This window comes from Paramisgurnus dabryanus, chromosome 12 (genome assembly GCF_030506205.2).
Source record: "Paramisgurnus dabryanus chromosome 12, PD_genome_1.1, whole genome shotgun sequence".
Classification (NCBI taxonomy): Eukaryota; Metazoa; Chordata; class Actinopteri; order Cypriniformes; family Cobitidae; genus Paramisgurnus; species Paramisgurnus dabryanus.
In genome coordinates this window covers 13,710,923-13,728,905 of record NC_133348.1, presented here as the reverse complement: position 1 = coordinate 13,728,905, position 17,983 = coordinate 13,710,923, and the positions used below count along the sequence as shown (strand labels likewise).

The 17,983-nt window shown below is 36.0% G+C and overlaps 2 protein-coding genes across 3 annotated transcripts; one reads left to right on the top strand and one right to left on the bottom strand.

The window, feature by feature from the left end:
- Nucleotides 1–215: 215 nt before the first annotated feature.
- Nucleotides 216–9,188, bottom strand: scyl3 (SCY1-like, kinase-like 3). The gene is made up of 14 exons (XM_065256009.2): nucleotides 8,898–9,188; nucleotides 8,203–8,393; nucleotides 7,741–7,926; nucleotides 7,538–7,651; nucleotides 7,156–7,212; nucleotides 6,968–7,070; nucleotides 6,379–6,490; nucleotides 5,000–5,077; nucleotides 4,544–4,683; nucleotides 3,311–3,498; nucleotides 2,278–2,452; nucleotides 1,715–1,876; nucleotides 857–1,635; nucleotides 216–763 (listed from the first exon to the last, which is right to left on the bottom strand). The coding sequence occupies exons 2-14, from the start codon at nucleotides 8,365–8,367 to the stop codon at nucleotides 704–706; spliced, it is 2,319 nt and encodes a 772-aa protein (XP_065112081.2). The 5' UTR covers nucleotides 8,368–8,393; nucleotides 8,898–9,188; the 3' UTR covers nucleotides 216–703.
- A 2,148-nt stretch (nucleotides 9,189–11,336) lies between these two features.
- prg4b (proteoglycan 4b) lies at nucleotides 11,337–17,976 on the top strand. 2 transcript variants are annotated; one of them, XM_065268345.2, is made up of 12 exons: nucleotides 11,337–11,514; nucleotides 11,712–11,828; nucleotides 12,007–12,129; nucleotides 12,630–12,665; nucleotides 13,270–13,320; nucleotides 13,429–14,244; nucleotides 14,478–14,561; nucleotides 14,842–14,978; nucleotides 15,058–15,211; nucleotides 15,298–15,399; nucleotides 17,326–17,451; nucleotides 17,683–17,976. In XM_065268345.2, the coding sequence occupies exons 1-12, from the start codon at nucleotides 11,451–11,453 to the stop codon at nucleotides 17,799–17,801; spliced, it is 1,929 nt and encodes a 642-aa protein (XP_065124417.1). In that variant the 5' UTR covers nucleotides 11,337–11,450; the 3' UTR covers nucleotides 17,802–17,976. The 2 variants fall into 2 exon arrangements, with proteins under 2 accessions (XP_065124417.1, XP_065124418.1); XM_065268346.2 differs by having other exon boundaries at nucleotides 11,338–11,514; nucleotides 13,273–13,320.
- The last annotated feature ends 7 nt before the right edge of the window (nucleotides 17,977–17,983 follow it).

Here is a 17,983-nt window from a genome sequence, read left to right as displayed (position 1 = left end):
TGCAAGTACTCACAAGAGTTTAAATGTGATCCATGCACCGTCGTTCATCAAATTCATCCTCCATATTGAAAGCATTCGGTTAATATCATTGTCTCATTTATGACGGGGGTGGCGTTTAGCAGATTTTGCATCTGAGCTTCTCAATTCCAGTGTAAGTTTAAATAAAGTATTTGTTTTTGTGAATATTTTGGCTTTAAGAATCAAATTAAACCAGATACCATAAAATCTTTATTTAATTAGCAGCTGATAATACAAATAAATAATGTCAGGCTCTCACCCAAATCTAGTAAACAAAAATTATACATTTCTTCTCCGGTTGAGCCGGTCTGTCCTGTAAGGCTCACTAAACAGAACAAAAGCTCTATGGCACAAATAAAACAGTTTGATAAACATGAACTGAGCAGATGTACTTCTAGGTTACACATCTTCTCAGTACTACAGGATTGAAAGTTTCTTATTAGGATTTGGCATGATTAGTTTGAAAAAACTTCACTTTTCACCATAGATCAACCATTGCAACGGCAACAGCAAGTTGATTATCATATTGGATGGAGAACCATAAAACACCATTTTAAATAGTAGTTCATTAAAATTATGAAATTGGTACATCAGGTGTGGTCTTCTTGAGCAATAATGTCAGGAAGGTGGCATATGTGTTTTTATTCCTCCTAGAAATTCCCTCTTATGGCTTTCTAAGAGGACATCACCAGGTGTTCTCGTCTTCCCAGTTGATGTCATCATCACCCCAACCTGCTGCCTCTGTCTGCCAAAACCAAAACAAGTTGCTCATCCTATATCAAGTGAATTAATATTGAGTCCTATTGTTAATAATTTTGGGTTGAACCCATGAACTTACCTCAGTCGAGTCAGCTGCTGCAAACTTAGCTGTGAGGTTCAGTACATCTATTGATGAGTCTGCATCATCTGATGCTTTGTGTCCTGTCAGTGTAGCTGTGAAGGGTTCACTGACTGAGCTCTCCGCTGAAGGCAGAAAAGATGGGGAAGAAAGCTTTATATCTGGAACCATGTCTGCGAAAAAGTCCAGCTCTGGATCTCGCACTGGTTTCTTCTTCACCGCAATGGTGAACTCCTCTCCGAGACCTCCGGCTCCATGGCTTTTGATTGTTGTATTTGGCCTGGGCTCTGATGTTAAACTTGTTATGCTGGGTTCTTGGTTATCGGTTTCCTGCTCCCAACCTGTGTCCCATGAGATATTGTTATGGTCTGGAGACTTTCTCACACTAGTGTTCAGCTTAAGTGCTTTAGACAGCCTTCCAGCGCTGGGTTCAGATCTAGATGACGGAGTTGTTTTTGTTGATGTCTTTGGTATAGAGAGGGGTAGATTGGTGGAGGGTGATTGGTCGAAGGTTACTTCAGAGTCCTCAAAATCATCCCAAGGTTCCTCATTGTCATTCTCAGCATTGGATGATTTTGCAGGGTCGCTCTGGTCTGGGATATTCGCCGACCGAATGCTGATTTGGATCGAGTGACCCTTGTCTTTTTCTGCATCTTCTGTGTCACTCCAGTTGGGCCAGTCTTCATCAGATCTCACCGTTTTAATGCTTTGTGTGCTCTCCACAGCTTGTGAGCCTGTTCTGAACCCGTTCATAGGAAGCGTCATTTCCTTGTAAAATGCTGAAAAAGCACATGTATAATAAGAATAGAGATTTTTTTTCTACCTTTGTTATCCAAAAGAGTGTCGGCTGTGTCATACCTGCTCTCTCTGCTATAGTGTGCTGCCGAGTCGTCTTATCAGTTGCTTGTAGTGAGTAGACATTTTCTAATACCACATTTTTGGCCTTAGGCAACAGATTGAGGACTTTCGGAGGTTGTGAGATATGGGGATATGACGGCCCAACAATATGCACAGGTGATGCTGCCGAGGAGAAAGTACATTTTATAAATATATACATTTATGAGTAGATTAAACTAATAATCTCATGATTTTTGTTGTTACATTTGTCACTGAATGTAGAGCACTCAGAAATTGAAATGTATACAAATGTATCAACCTTAATTTGATGCTGCAGCGTCCTCCAGTGGCTAACATTGGTCAATAGCATCATCACTTAGAGCGTTTTACTCAGATGACATTTCGTATTTCTCAAGCTTTAATGATAACTAAACCTCTATATAAATACTTAAAATGTGCCCTTCGCTTTGTTAACCCACAAATTAATTTATAAGTACATAGTTAGCCTAAAACACATAAATTCTAGGAAAATAAATAAAACAATATTAACTCTTTCTTGTTAAAATGTATTAACTGTGTCTTACTCTCTGGGGTGACATCGGTGGACGTTGGGTGAAAGTTGGGTGTAGTGCGTTTAAAGACTTTGGTCCTCTCCCCACCTACAACTACCTGGGCACCCAGCAAAGGAACAAGCACAGCCAGACTCTGTAGTGTCATGGCGACAAGTGAGTCATTTGTATCCCTCATTCCCAGCAAAACCTGCACGATAGAGCATTTAAAACACAGAATAATATCAACTTTAAAACATCCTGAATTTCCTCACAATTGCATATGTGACCCTGGACCACAAAACAGGTCGTAAGGGTCTATTATTAAAGAGACACTTCACTTTTTTTGAAAATAGGCTCATCGTCCAGCTCCCCTAGAGTTAAACATTTGATTTTTATTGTTTTGGAATCCATTCAGGCAATCTCTGGGTCCAGCGGTACCACTTGTTTTAGCTTAGCTTAGCACAATCCATTGAATGTGATTAGACCATTAGCATCGCGCTCAAAAATAACCAAAGAGTTTCTATATTTTACCCATTTAAAACTTGCCTCTTCTGAAGTTACACCGTGTACTAAGGCAGACAGAAAATTTAAAGTTGCGATTTTGTAGGCGATACGGCTAGGAACGATACTCTCATTCTGGCTTAATAACCAAGGACTTTGCTGCTATAACATGGCTGCAGCCGGCGCAACGATATTATGCAGTGCCTGAAAATAGTCCCCTGCTATTGAAAGTAACCATGGGGACTATTTTCGGCTGCTGCGTAATATCATTGCGCCTGCTGCAGCCATGGTACGGCAGCAAAGTCCTTGATTATTACGGTGGAATGAGAGTATAGATCCTAGCTATATCAGCCTAGAAAATCACAACTTTTAATTTTCCGTCTGTCTTAGTACACAATGTAACTACAGAGTAGTCAAGTTTTAAATATGAAACATATTGAAACTCTTTGGTCATTTTTGACCCATAAAATGCATTGTTGGCTATTCCTGCAAATATACCTGTGGTCCAGGGTCACATTTGTTGAAAGACTTAAGCATTATTTAAAAAAGCTAAAAAAAAAAGTACCTGAGGAAGAACCTGGTTTTTCAGTTCTTCGTGAGGAAAGAATTCTGCGTAGATGTGAATGTGAGAGAGGAGGACGATTCTGACGTGCTCCTCGTTGACCTTAAAGAGCTTAAGGAGATGAGGAACAACATATCTCCGATACAGAGGCACTGATAACAGACACTCCTCACTGGTGCTCGCACTGGGGTCTGTAAATTAAAACCACAGACTATATCACCACTTGAACTAAATGGTTACTCCACAGCGTTTGTGTATTGTGAGCATCTTCTAATCAGGGGTGTCAAACTCAATTTCATCCCGAGCCACATCAGCATAACGGTTGCACTCAAAGGGCCGGCTGTATTTATTGCATCAACTCTTGTTACATTGCCAATAACCTCTGCATTCGATTACTACTGTTTTTTTAATAACTCAATTAATGCCAAGCTAAGCCCACAACAAATAATGACAAGGTGTATTCAAGTGTACAACTATTCTACAGATTTTAAAAAATATTGTGGTAAAAACATGCTGTATGTGAGCACACTCCGATTTCTCTGTCATCCTTCATTGTCCAGGTTATAAAATGAGAGGCATTTTCGGATATCAATAAAAAGTTTTACAACCTCCACCACACATAATATATAAGCCAGTTATTTATCAGAGACAGATACCTGTCATTTTCGCTGTCATCTTTTCTTGCCCTCTTTGCAAAAAAGCTTTGATTGACTAATTGACAGACTTCTCATGAGTTCAGTGTTGTACAGATCTGTAGTTTCAATCGTTTATTAAAATTAATCAGTTTAAACAACTCATTAGTACGCAAATCAGACATAGCGGAAATAGACCCGTTGTGTGCGAAATCCAGCTGGTCATCAAAAAACATGTGTGTAAACAAGACCGAAAACATTTCCTTGCTGGATAGGATTTGGTCTGTATTGATAAAATACGTGCACTAGTGCGAGAAAGAGAACCAGCAAACACTTTGCTTAGTTTAGAGAGCCCATATTTGCGGCCTGGGGCTTTCTGCTCGTTCTCTTTCCTTCCATCATCAACATTATCACTCTTTAATTACATTAAATTATCAAAAAAGACTTGTGTGGGACAAAAATTAGCGGCCACTAAAACCAAAATCAAGGCTATAAATTCCCTGCAAAAAAAAAACTTAAAATAATTTGTAAGCTCTCGTGTGGGGGCCAGATTTGGCCCATGAGTTTGACATCCCTGTTCTAAATGTTTACTGAATGTCTTTACCTTGCTTTGGCCGTAAGAGGTGAGGAAGGAAACTTTTAACAGCCATAGGCTCGGCAAACACCAGAGTATTTAGCAGCTTAGGAGCCAAACGTGCAGCAATTAACTCCTCAGGGAGGTTCTGAACTTGGTCTAAGAGAAACCTGCATATACATATGGATGTTTAAACCACCAGACACCACTCTATAATGTAGTAACAGAATAACATATCACTTAAATTATTTGTTAATAACTGCTTATGGTTTTTCAGAGTGACTTTAAGAGATAAAAGGCAATATGGTTTTAATTATTTGAGATATATTACTCTGTGAAAACCCAGCTAAAGTCATTTTTTGTGATTTAATGTTTTCTACATAAAATCATCTTACAAGATAAACGTTTAATAACAATGTAACCTTGATATCTAGGATATTGATAGAGTAAGATCATGTCAAAGATTTTGATCAATGTGAAACTTACTTGAAGAATTCATTCTTCTCCTCTTCAGTTTTTAGGGTCAAGCTCTTCAGAAAATTCACAATATCTAAAAAGTCGTTTCTAAAAAAAAAAAAATTGTAAAGTTTAGGTTGTGCATAACAACCCCATTTATTTCTATTAAATATTGAATATACCGGTAGGCTAAATTAACCTTTGTTAAATTTAAGCCGATTTCAAGAAGACAAGCTTTAAGGGACAGTTCACCCAAAAAATTTAATTCGATCATCATGCCCTCACTTTCATGTTGTTTTATACCTGTATGAGTTTCTTTATTCTATACAAAAGAGATATTTAAAAAAATAATGGTAAGCACACAATTGTGACTGTACCCATTAACTTAGTATTTCTTCCCACTATTGAAGTCAATGGGTACCATCAACTGTGTGATTACATAATTTTTCAGAATATCTTCTTTTGTGTTCAGTAGAATAAAGAAACTCATACAGATTTATTACAACATGAGGATGAGTAAATTACAGAATTTACATTTTTGGGTAAACTATACCTTTGACCAGAATTAATAGCTTAACCAGAAAAATAGCTTAATGATATATGGGTGATTCTCACAAATTTAGACTTATGAGGTGTCAGGAAACATTTTGATAACGTAAATGCAAAGTAAGAGTATCAAAATAAGAAGCATAGCATACAGTTACAAAATCTCTTCATGTACTATTTTGCACGATTTCAAATGACATCATACAAACCAATTTTGGTGTTTTTTCCACATTTAAGGGGAACATTTTCATTACCGCAATGTGTCCATGACTGGATTTGGGTTCTTTGACATGGAAATATTAATAATTAAAAAAATCTAAAAAATAAAAAGCTTCAGTGCATGTTATACTATAAACATTTACAGTAAAGAAATTTGTTATTTTGTGATCATTGGTAAATGTGTCCAAGACCAATTTTCTCATCAATTTTCAATCATTGTTTTTCAAAAAAAAAATATTGTTGGAAGGGACATAATTGACTGTGACACTCAAGATGGCTACCATGTAAGCAGTTCTTATTTTTTCTCTCCAGATAAAAGTGGATATTTTGTTTGTCATAGTACCTAAACAACTTTTTAGTTCTCATTACCGAAACATGAGTTTGTAAATGCATATATTTAATGTAATATCATGTTGCGGTAATGATAATTTTTGATAATGGTAATCTAAAAAAATGTAAATAATTCTAAAGGAAATATTTTTTAAATCCTCTAAAAATAATGGTTATAGTAAGTTCAGACCTTAATCTTATATGTGCAAAAAAATTGGCTTCAAGGGCTTTTAAAAAATTCTGATGCTGGACACCTTCTAAATCTGGATTTCGTGAGAATCACCCATAATTGTCAAAAGATATTAATTGTGAACCTGAAAAACTTGTGAGTCAGCAAATTGCTGAGAGGTGGTCGAGACGTGGCGTCAGGGGTCAAGAGGCTGACCTGCAGCGTGTTCTTTAGACCCTCCAACAAGTCATCTGACACTGAGACAGAAAGTTTGGGTGGAGGTTACAAAGTTGGGGAGCAGACATGGAAAAATAAAATGTTGCTTGTGGAAAAAACAAGGAATGGAAAAACAAACAGCACTTGAATTAAGTGACAGTGAGACTTTAGATGGCACAGATGCCAGCACATATGGTTTCAGTAAGGAAAAACAACATTGTGAGAGCCAAAATGCATCAACATCAGTGGGCTCAAATGGATCGTTCTGTTCTGTGAACATAAAGACATCATAACCCTGAATGGAAAACTTTTCTGTAGTACCGCCTCTGATGCGAAACGTCATCTTGAATGCTGTTGTCAGACTACCGGTAATAACAAATCAGTCACATGTCTAATAATTCAAGAGTCATAATTGAAAAGCATTAAAGTCTTAGCAACTTCCACAACAGGATGAATGCTAGACAGATGAACGCTCCGTCTACTTAACAAGTGTCTGCTAATTTAAAAGAGTTACTGACCATGTCCCGTCAGGGATGGAAGAAGATCCTCCACCATCACCCCAAATGAAAAAGCGTCTCGAGAGTGGGCGTGCTTGTCGGGAAAAGTTTTGAATCCTTCAAGCTAAAATATTAAAAACAACACATAATTACAGTCTCACCGTGACAAACGTTTACCATCAGATTGATTAAATGTTACGTTTTCCGACCTTCTCCTCAGGAGGAATTGTGCCATTTTCCCTTGCATTCTGGATGCTTCTGAGAAACTGAAAATGTTACACAAACAAATAGTAATCAGTAAAAAATATTTAATAAACCAATATATAAAATATATAAAAACCAATTTAAAGGCAAAAACACATGTGCACTATAAAATTAACTGGATCTTAATTAAATAAATGCTTGAAAATATATTTAACCCATCTGTGAAATTCATTAGTGTCTATTATTATTTTTATTATAAGATATCAAGGTTATTTTTCCACGGATGTTCTTTACATTATGTAGGAGGATTTTTTTAGGCAGGGTCTTAAATGATTGTCCTCTTTAAATAATGTAGGACTGGACAAATAACTGAGTTAAGGATATTACCTCTGGGGTCGCCTCGGTAAACTTGCAGACCGTTTCCATCCCACCAAGCTTCCAGTGGCCATCTTCACTGACAAACACGGAGGACATGCACACGTTGTTGTGGCTTGATTTTCCCTAAGAGACAGAAAGAAACATCAATGTATTGACTAAAAGAAAACGAAAATGCACGAAATCTAAATAAAAACTGGTGAATGGATTCATACCCTATCATGGAGAAACACTAGTGCCTGCAGAAGATCATACAGGCCTGAGCAGATCTCTTCTGGAGTTAGACTATCTAACACCCGTTTTAATGGCTGAACCGGCTCAGTCACTAAATGTATACCTCCATCCTGAACTGAACACGAAAGGAAGCGAAGGAGACACGGATGCCGAAGCGTCTTCAGGTGCTGTAATGAAGATGCATTCGATTAAAAAGAAGGGATTTAAAAGTTGTTTTCCAATCAAAAGTTTGGATACTTTTTGGATTGTTACTTATAATTTTATTCCAAGGTGTATGCTTAAATTACATAAATGTGACCCTGCCTGTGAAAACCCAGCTGGTAATATTATCCCACATAAGGTCTCAATTTGTGTTTTTCCCTAGTTCTCAAGAAACATGACTAATATTTTTCCTGGTAGTGTACTGTACATGATCAGGTTACATTTTAACTGTTCACTTATACCTTGGCAGCTTTACTGACTTTATCTTCATTGTCTTTCTTGTGCACAAAGACAGAGGCGGGTTTGCCATCTCTGAGGATCGCAGAGTACATAGTAAGACCAGATGGTAGTGTCAGCAATGGCTCCTCCAGCACACAGCTTGGTAGAGTACTGCTCTCAGCGCCCATCTTTAAACTGAGGTGTGGTTGTCTGCCTGTCAAACAAATAAAAACATGACCATATTCTTTACAATACAGGTATTCAAATGGCATTTCATTTAAATATTTCTGTATTCATCTGTATTCTTGTAGTTCCTGTAGCTCAACGTGTACAGTGTTGCATTAGCTGTGCAAAGGTTTTAGGTTTGATCCCAAAGAACAGACATACTGATACTAATTGTATACATACTGTAGTGTAGTGTACATAGAGCTCCTGATCTTAGTTTCAATGACAATCTAAAAATAATGAGATACTCCTCATGGATTTCAATATGGTTGCAAATATATATTGGTATATTAGTCTCCAGGGTACATATAATAAATACAGCCACGTGTTCAAGTTTTTTGCGATGACAGACACAATGCACGTTTCTAATGATTCGTCAGTGTTATGACCAAGTTATGCAATCGTCACTACATCGCTTTGATAGATATTTTTTGACACTCAGCTTTCGGGAGATCTGTGTATGGATATATATCGCTGTGAAGCTACAGACTACCTGTGTATCGGTGCCCGGTGTCTCCTCGCAGGGGTTGTAGGAAGCGAATCGACTAGGAAAACCAGTTTTCCTTCCCAGCACAAACCATTATTGAAACAAACCGTAACAGCGCCACCGTTTGCTTTCGTACACTTCGTTTTATTAAGTCTGTTGCGTTGTGGACAAACGCTTTAAATACATTTTCTCAACTACAATTCGCTTGTTTTGACAGATTTGTATTTTTTAACCTGTGAAATGCACGACTTCCTGTTTGCAAACCGTAAACACCGGCTCTTCCGGTTATACGTTTGGACCGAACCATGGTCGAATGATTTTGCTGTGCAGGGGTAACCACGTCACGTAAAAACAAATATAGATATATCTTTTAAAATGGCATTTTAAATCAACAATTTAAGAGATAAATTACAATAAAAATATTGGTTTTGCTTTAAACTCTATAAAATTATGATGTTTTAGGTACACTGTACGCATTGAATTGATTCTTATCCACCAACGTGTCGGTAATGGTTTAGCCGTCGGTGGTGTGAGACCACGCAGATTGACAGACAGGATTTATTCATTATAAATGTTACATTTTGATTGTGGTTATGGGGAAAATGTCTATTTTATATTTAGCAATTTTGTATCTTATTTTGTCTGTATTAAAAAAAAACTTTTCAACAGTTTTTAATTTTATTCGAAAATTAAGAAAATAATGATGAAATAAATATCTTATTTTACATAAAAGACACTGGTTAAATTTTAAAATGAGCACATTTAGTTTAGATAATTGTTGCAGTCCTAAAAATAACTTATAACTTTGATATTTTAATTACATTTTTAAAATAAGTTATATAATTATTTAAAAATAATTGAATGGAACAGATTTGCTGTTATGTAGTGTGTGTATATATATATATATATATATATATATATATATATATATATATCAATAAATGTGTGCTTTGTGTATAGAAAATATAAAGAAACATAATTAGTTTCATGTTCAATATTAATGGTCATTATATTAAGTAATAACCTTCAGAAAATGTAATCCTCAAAATTGAGTTAATGCAACTTAATATAACCACCAAAGTATCGGCATCGGTCGATATCAGTCTGAACAATCGTATGCATATATATATATATATATATATATATATATATATAAATTAATAATATATGTAAATTAATAATATATGTAATATACCGGTATGTAATATATATATATATATATATATATATATATATATATATATATATATATATATATATATATATATATATATATATATATATATATATATATATATATATAAAAGATTATTCAGACTGATATCGACCGATGCAATCATCTTCTGTGATGAAGTTCAAGTTAATATAACCACCAAAGTATCGGCATCGGTCGATATCAGTCTGAACAATCGTATGCATATATATATATATATATATATATATATATATATATAAATTAATAATATATGTAAATTAATAATATATGTAATATACCGGTATGTAATATATATATATATATATATATATATATATATATATATATATATATATATATATATATATATATATAAAAGATTATTCAGACTGATATCGACCGATGCAATCATCTTCTGTGATGAAGTTCAAGTTAATATAACCACCAAAGTATCGGCATCGGTCGATATCAGTCTGAACAATCGTATGCATATATATATATATATATATATATATATATATATAAATTAATAATATATGTAAATTAATAATATATGTAATATACCGGTATGTAAAATATATATATATATATATATATATATATATATATATATATATATATATATATATATATATATATATATATATATATATATATATATATATATATATATATATATATATATATATATATATATGTGTGTGTGTATATATATATATATATATATATATATATATATATATATATACGATTATTCAGACTGATATCGACCGATGCAATCATCTTCTGTGATGACTATGAAAATAAACAGTCTGGTGAAGGCTGACTGTTCAGCAGCCAACATTTGTCCTCCTCACACAGATGTGGTATTATGAAACTTTGTCTAGTTACGTTTCCAAAATAGTCACTTAATAGACACATGCCAGTCAACCTGATCCAGTCTATAAGACTTATGTCACAATGAAATGATTTCTATTCTCAAGAAAGACCAAACAGATTTAGTATATTGCCATCGTAAGTAATGAATAAGTGTCAATCATCAATGACGATTTAATGTTACCCAGAGTTTTTAGTATGTTCTCCGATGCAGCCAGTACACACTGTGAAAGTTCAAGTTTTTCTGTCTACCTCACTGAATCACCGCACCCTTGCACACTAGACGATTAGTAATTCAGCACTGGCTGTATATTTGGACCCGTCCCAAAAGAGGAATACCAACACATTCTGCCTGTATATAAAAGTGAGGTCTTTACACAGCAAGAGCATGAAAAGGGAGCGAAGCAGATTGTATCTTCATTCATTCTGTAAAATATTAACTGCTACTGCATCAACGTTTTTTATGTGTCCAGCAGTAAACAACTGAGATGGACAAATATTTGTTCTTTTTTCTACTGTTTGCATGTGCGTCCTTGAGCCATTCAGATTCGAGTAAGTATCTATTTACCATTATTCATATTTATGACATATTTTTATAAATATATATGTAAGCGCTGTTGAAAGAGAGTTAGTTTTCTCATTGGATTATGTTGACACTGTAAATAATTAACCCTAGAATGTATTTACTTCAATTTATTTGAAGTACCTGTGCATATAGTCTTAATATACCAATAATATTTTCCGTCCAGAAAGCTGTAATGGCCGTTGTGGACAAGGCTACTACAAAGGAAGTTTATGCCAGTGTGATTATGAGTGTCTAGGACTTAATGAATGCTGTACAGACTTTAAAAGCCTCTGTACCACAAGTAAGATTCTTATAAACTCTCCTCTAGGGCTGTTAACTAGTATTGTTATGTTCAGCTAATATTATTTATTCAATAAGTAGTCACTGTGGGACTAATGTCAACAAAAATGTTATAGGTTTTTGTAACAGTTAAATGTACTACTTGCTTCGTGGTAAGATTTGCTTTTTTCTAATCACAGAGAACTCATGTAAAGGACGCTGTGGGGAGCCTTTTGAAAGAGGCAATACATGTCACTGTGATAATGACTGTATCACATACAATCAATGCTGCCCAGATTATGAGAGTTTTTGTTTGATGGAAGGTAAGAATCTAAACCAAAACATATCTGAGTGCAGTACTGACACAACTAAAGCAAAGTAACCAATGCATGTATATGTCTTTGAGCATGATCCATATATAATAATTCTTGATAATTCTTTAAGCACATATGCGATTAACAGTGTGACAATGTCATTAATGGACTGGTTATCAATAGCAATCAATGATAATAATTATATTAATATTTATATTTAATATAATTAACAACTATGTGATTTCTGACAACACTTTAAGTATTATAATGCATATAACATCTCTCCATTAGGTGCATGTTATTTTAGCTTAATCAATCTCTGTGAATATCACAGACTTAAAGCCAGGAAACACAGTTATAACAGAAAGAAGATCTCTAACTTATGCCTAAACATATAAAACCTAGAATTACTGTAGCTTTGCCGTAACTCACAAATAAACAACTTAAAGTGATTGTTGCTCTGATGGAGTTTAGCCTACCTAACAGTTGCGACCCCTGATTTTTTCTAGAATCCTCCAATGAAGATATGACCAACTATGAAGGAGGTAAAGGAAACTTTTTCTCTTTCTTTCTTTAAAAGAATTTAGAAATGACTCAATGTAATTGCATTAAGGTCAGACTTGATCAGTTATGACAGTATAAACTGAGTGTGGTGAATTAAGTAAGCATACTGCATACCTTAAAGGAAAAGTTAAACTAGAATCGAAATTTGGCGTAATTATTTGTTATTCCAGGCCTGTTTAACTTTGACAACTTTGACGAATTCAATTACAGTAATGATACCAGTTAATTACCATGTAGATACCTGAAAGTAAGTACCACACTATTGTCGGTAAGCACAACTTATTTACCATATATGTACAAGGTAAGTACACGTACTGTAAAAGAAAGTGCTACCGGGATGATTTATGCTCTAACATCAACGTTACACACAAAAAAAAGTTTGAAAAATGGGATCAGGAAAACGAGACCTTTAAAAAGGTGTACCATTTAGGAACAGATATACATCTATAACTTTGTGGTACTAATGTTCTTTTTGTACTTTTTATGTACTTTTTGAAAAGGTACCACTCCAGTGAGATTGTAATTTAACACAATTTCTTGTCTGGCATTATTATACTACTGTAAGTATGATTCTCTCTTTTTAAGCAGAAGATTTAGAGACCCCTGTGGATGAGAGCGCAAGTGCATTTTTACCTGGTGAGCAATTACCAAAAGGACTATTGTGTTAGTTGACAAATATGTGTTAGTTATTATAAAAAGTAATTGCTTAAACTATTTTCAATTACTCTTTAACTGATGCACCAGCTGAGGCAACTCCATCTAAAGCAAAGTGTCCGCCCACCATAAAACCAGCAGCGGAGCCGGCGACCACAACACCAACAGCGGAGCCGGCGAACACAAAACCAACAGCAGAGCCGGCGACCACAAAACTAACAGCGGAGCCGGCGACCACAACACCAACAGCGGAGCCGGCGACCACGACACCAACAGCGGAGCCGGCGACCACAACACCAGCAGCGGAGCCGGCGACCACAACACCAGCAGCGGAGCCGGCGATCACAACACCAGCAGCGGAGCCAACGACCACAACACCAACAGCGGAGCCGGCGACCACAAAACCAACAGCGGAGCCGGCGACCACAAAACCAACAGCGGAGCCGGCGACCACAAAACCAACAGCGGAGCCGGCGACCACAACACCAACAGAGGGTTCGCCGAGCACAACATCAACAGAGGGTTCGCCGACCACCACCAAAACACCAACAGAGGGTTTGCTGACCACAACACCAACAGAGGGTTCGCCCACCACAACCAAAACACCAACAGAGGGTTCGCCCACCACAACACCAACAGAAAGTCTCACAACCAAAAGACCAAAAGAGGGTTCGCCGACCACACCACCAACAGAAAGTCTGACAACCAAAAGACCAAAAGAGGGTTCGCTGACCACAACACCAACAGAGAGTCCGACGACCACAACACCAACAGAGGGTCCCACAACTACAAAACCAAAAGAGGTTCCAGCAAAGGGTCCAACAAACAAACCAGTCACGAAACCTTTTAAACCAAGTTTAGAGAACAATGACAAAAAAGATAAAGACAGCGAGCTGTACCAAGCTGGTAAGATTGTCATACCACTACTTTTAACTTTGAATTTAAATAATTAAAACTTTTAATTCACATACATTTTTTACAATATATTACTCAATATATATAGTATCTTCTATACTATAGGATCAGCTGTCTCTCTCTCTCCTTCAAGGGGTTTGTTTTCTCCCAGGGACTTTTTTCCCCACAGGGTTTATCACATTTAATTTATAGCATATATTCTAAAAAAACTTTCTTTTTTTCAGATGATTATGACACTAATCTGTGTAGTGGGCGTCCAGTCAGTGGTCTGACAACACTCAGAAATGGGACCATCGTGGTGTTCAGAGGTGTCAGATATTCATTCAATATTCTTTACATTTTACAATCAGCCTGAATCCGTTTACATCTTTATGATGACAACTTATTCTGATGCAAACAGTTACATCTTTTGATTTTAAAAATGTATTAGTAAATGCTGAAATGAACATGAACTGAGAGAAATGCTGTAGTAGTATTGTTTATTCATGTTAGCTAATGCATTAACTAATGTTAACAAATACAACCTTATTGTAAAGTGTTACTCATGCATAATCATTTTTCATCATATCACTTTACTTTCCCATGCAGGACATTATTTTTGGACACTGGATAGAAACAGAAACCCTGATCCTCCACAGTTGATTACAAGTGTGTGGGGAATCCCATCTCCTATTGACACCGTTTACACTCGTTGCAACTGCCTGGGAAAAACCTATTTTTTCAAGGTTCATACACTTTCATCACTACAATAATGTACCATACTAAAAGTCACAACCCATTGTGATCTGATGCAACATTTTACAGGGGAATAACTACTGGAGATTTGAGAATGATGTAATGGATCCGGACTTCCCTAAACCCATCAGCGAGGGCTTTGGGCGAATCAGTCATATCACAGCTGCTTTATCTATGCCTCAGTACAGAAGCAGAAGGGAGTCTGTGATCTTCTTCAGAAGAGGTTTGAGACAAAAGCACAGAACTGGTCTTTTTAACCCCAAAAACATGACCAAAGGCCAGTGTTGACTGTTGTATCGATTTCCGCAGGCGGGAAAGCTCAAACGTACACCTACCAAGTTACTCCAGATTGTGGGAAAAGGCCAATGAATCCAGGGATCGGATTAAGAAATCGATACAGAAGAGGGACTGGTAAGAATTTGCAAATATGATTACAAAATACTATTTTGGTCCACATGGCAACCTGCAGATGAGTCACATTCCGTCAGAAAATACTAGGAAATTATAATGTTTGTTAAGTTCGAGTTTGCAAGGTTTGTGTGTAGATAAGAGTTTGTGTAAACATGTTTTGTAAGGAAGTGACACTGTGTAGTACTTGGAACAGATGTTTGATTTTAAAGTTTAAACCTCTCCTATGTAAACCGCTTTAAAATTTGAAAGCTGTAACTTTCGCATCTTTATCACAATCTCTGTTTGAAAAGTAAAACTGCATGGTACTTGCAAAGCTATAGGTGTGTTCAGTGTTGGTGGTAACGCATTACAAGTAATGTGCATTATGTAATAATATTACTTTTCTGAAGTAACAAGTAAAGTAATTTATTAATTTTTTTAATGTACACATTATTATTTGAGTTACTTTTTAGTTTAATTAATTTGAAAAAAAAATAATGTATTAAATTAAACTGAACATAGTCACATAGAATTACGCACTCTTATGTGTGCGCGCCTTAGTGGAAACAGTTTGAATCAGACACGGAGATGGCAGGCCAAAGCTTGACATTTGTGCGATTGATGAATGCAGAATTTCTCAGTCATAAAAAACACCTGCAAGGCCTGAAAGTGATCAAGCCTCAGCCAAGTAAGAAAAAGTAACGCAAGTATTACTTTCCATAAAAAGTAACGCAATAAGTTACTTTTTGGGGGAGTAACTTAATATTGTATTACTTTTAAAAGTAACTTTTCCCAACACTGGGTGTGTTCGATTCAGCGCAGAAAGAAGGTTGTGGTTAGAAGGTATACAACCACGGTCAAAATCTCGTGAAATCTCACCGGATGTGCAGTGTTTTTATCCTAATCCTACCCCCAAACCCAACATTTCATGGGATTTAGGCCGTAGCTGTAACCCATCTAGCAAAAAATCCTGTTTTTAGCAACATCTTGTGAGATTTGGCAGTAGCTGTATCCCATCTAGCCAGAACCCCCCAAAAACAGACAGGCGTATGACATTAAACAGGGTTCCAACGGGTCCTTGAAATTTTGTGAATCTGGGGGAAAATTCAAGGCCCTGAGAAGTTTTTGGAAATATACATACATAGATACAGGTCATTGAAAGTGCTTGGATCTACTTTATACAAGTAGTTTTCTGGAAAAAATCCATATTATTCCATGTGTAGTGTAGGATAATATAATAAAAATTCTAGCCTTTTAAGTACACATGCTTAACTGTTCACTTTAAATGCTTATATCTTCTGTATGCGAATACCAAAATGCTTTTTTGCATATTTGTGTTTGACACATGAAAACGTTTCGGGTTACATAGGTAACTGTTGTTCTCTGCATTTCCCATGCCATACTTCCTGCATCCCTGTAACGCCATCTTTTCAGATAGCGATATACTTCCTGGCTCCCGCATCACCCTGTCTTTATCGTTAAGCTTCACAATTGGTTGAATTTGATATACACATTAAGACACAATTACCCCTGGAGGCGTCCCCAAAGGGTCAGTGCAGTGACGTAGCATGAGTTCCCTCAAAAGGGAACTGTAAAAATGTATCTTAAAAGGTAACATGACGTAACCTTGCTCTCACTTGAAATGTCCCCACATTTAGTCCTTGAATTTGAGGGTATTGGACCTGGAAACTCCTTGAAAGATCTTTGAATTTGAAGTCAACTAAGGTGTGTGAACCCTGATTTAAGTACCGCAAGAGAGTGATTTGAGAAATCAAACGAGGTGTCAAACTGACACTATACACATAAAATCGTACATGACAGCTTGGATAACAAATTCATTTTATTAGCTTACTTACAGTTGCAAATTGGGGTGAACTAAGAATACGGTTTTGAATTTTTTCAAAGAAACTGAGAATGCAAGACTTAATTTATTATATTCTTTTCCAGATTCAGCTCTTGGGACAGTAATCACTATCTCAAAAACCTGGAGAGGATTTCCAACCACTGTGACCTCAGCTGTATCGGTGCCGTCTAGGGTAAAAGAAGGATACAAATACTATGTGTTCTCTCAAGGTGAGTGTTGTGTCGGTCATTAAAGCTGGTAAAAAATCCTGGCACCATTTGCAGTCATCTAATAAATTTCTCAGTCAGGGTGGAGCATGTTTGACAAGCAGTGTGCTTGTTAGATGGTACATGGGACTTATAAAATGTTCAGACTGTGTTAAATGTTGCCGAGGACAGATGAATGTCTGGCTTATGTATCTCTCAAAGTTTGTAAATTATAACCATTACTATCTTTCACAGGAAATTCCCACAGCATAAAAATGGAAAGAGATAAACCGGTGATCCTAAAACCTGCCAACAGCCAAAAGGAAAACACGGCAAACAGTTTCTTCAAATGTCCAAAATCAGACAAAGATTGATTTTATGCAATGTACAGAAAACATGATTACTAATCATTTTGATATTTTGTGTGAAAAAAGCTGTCTTCATAATACTGGAATTCAGAGACACCACCAAATTGTTTTTTTTTTTCAAAAAATCATTTATTGTAAAATTATTCAAATAAAAGTGTTGGTCACAACCGACAAAAACCTACTATAAT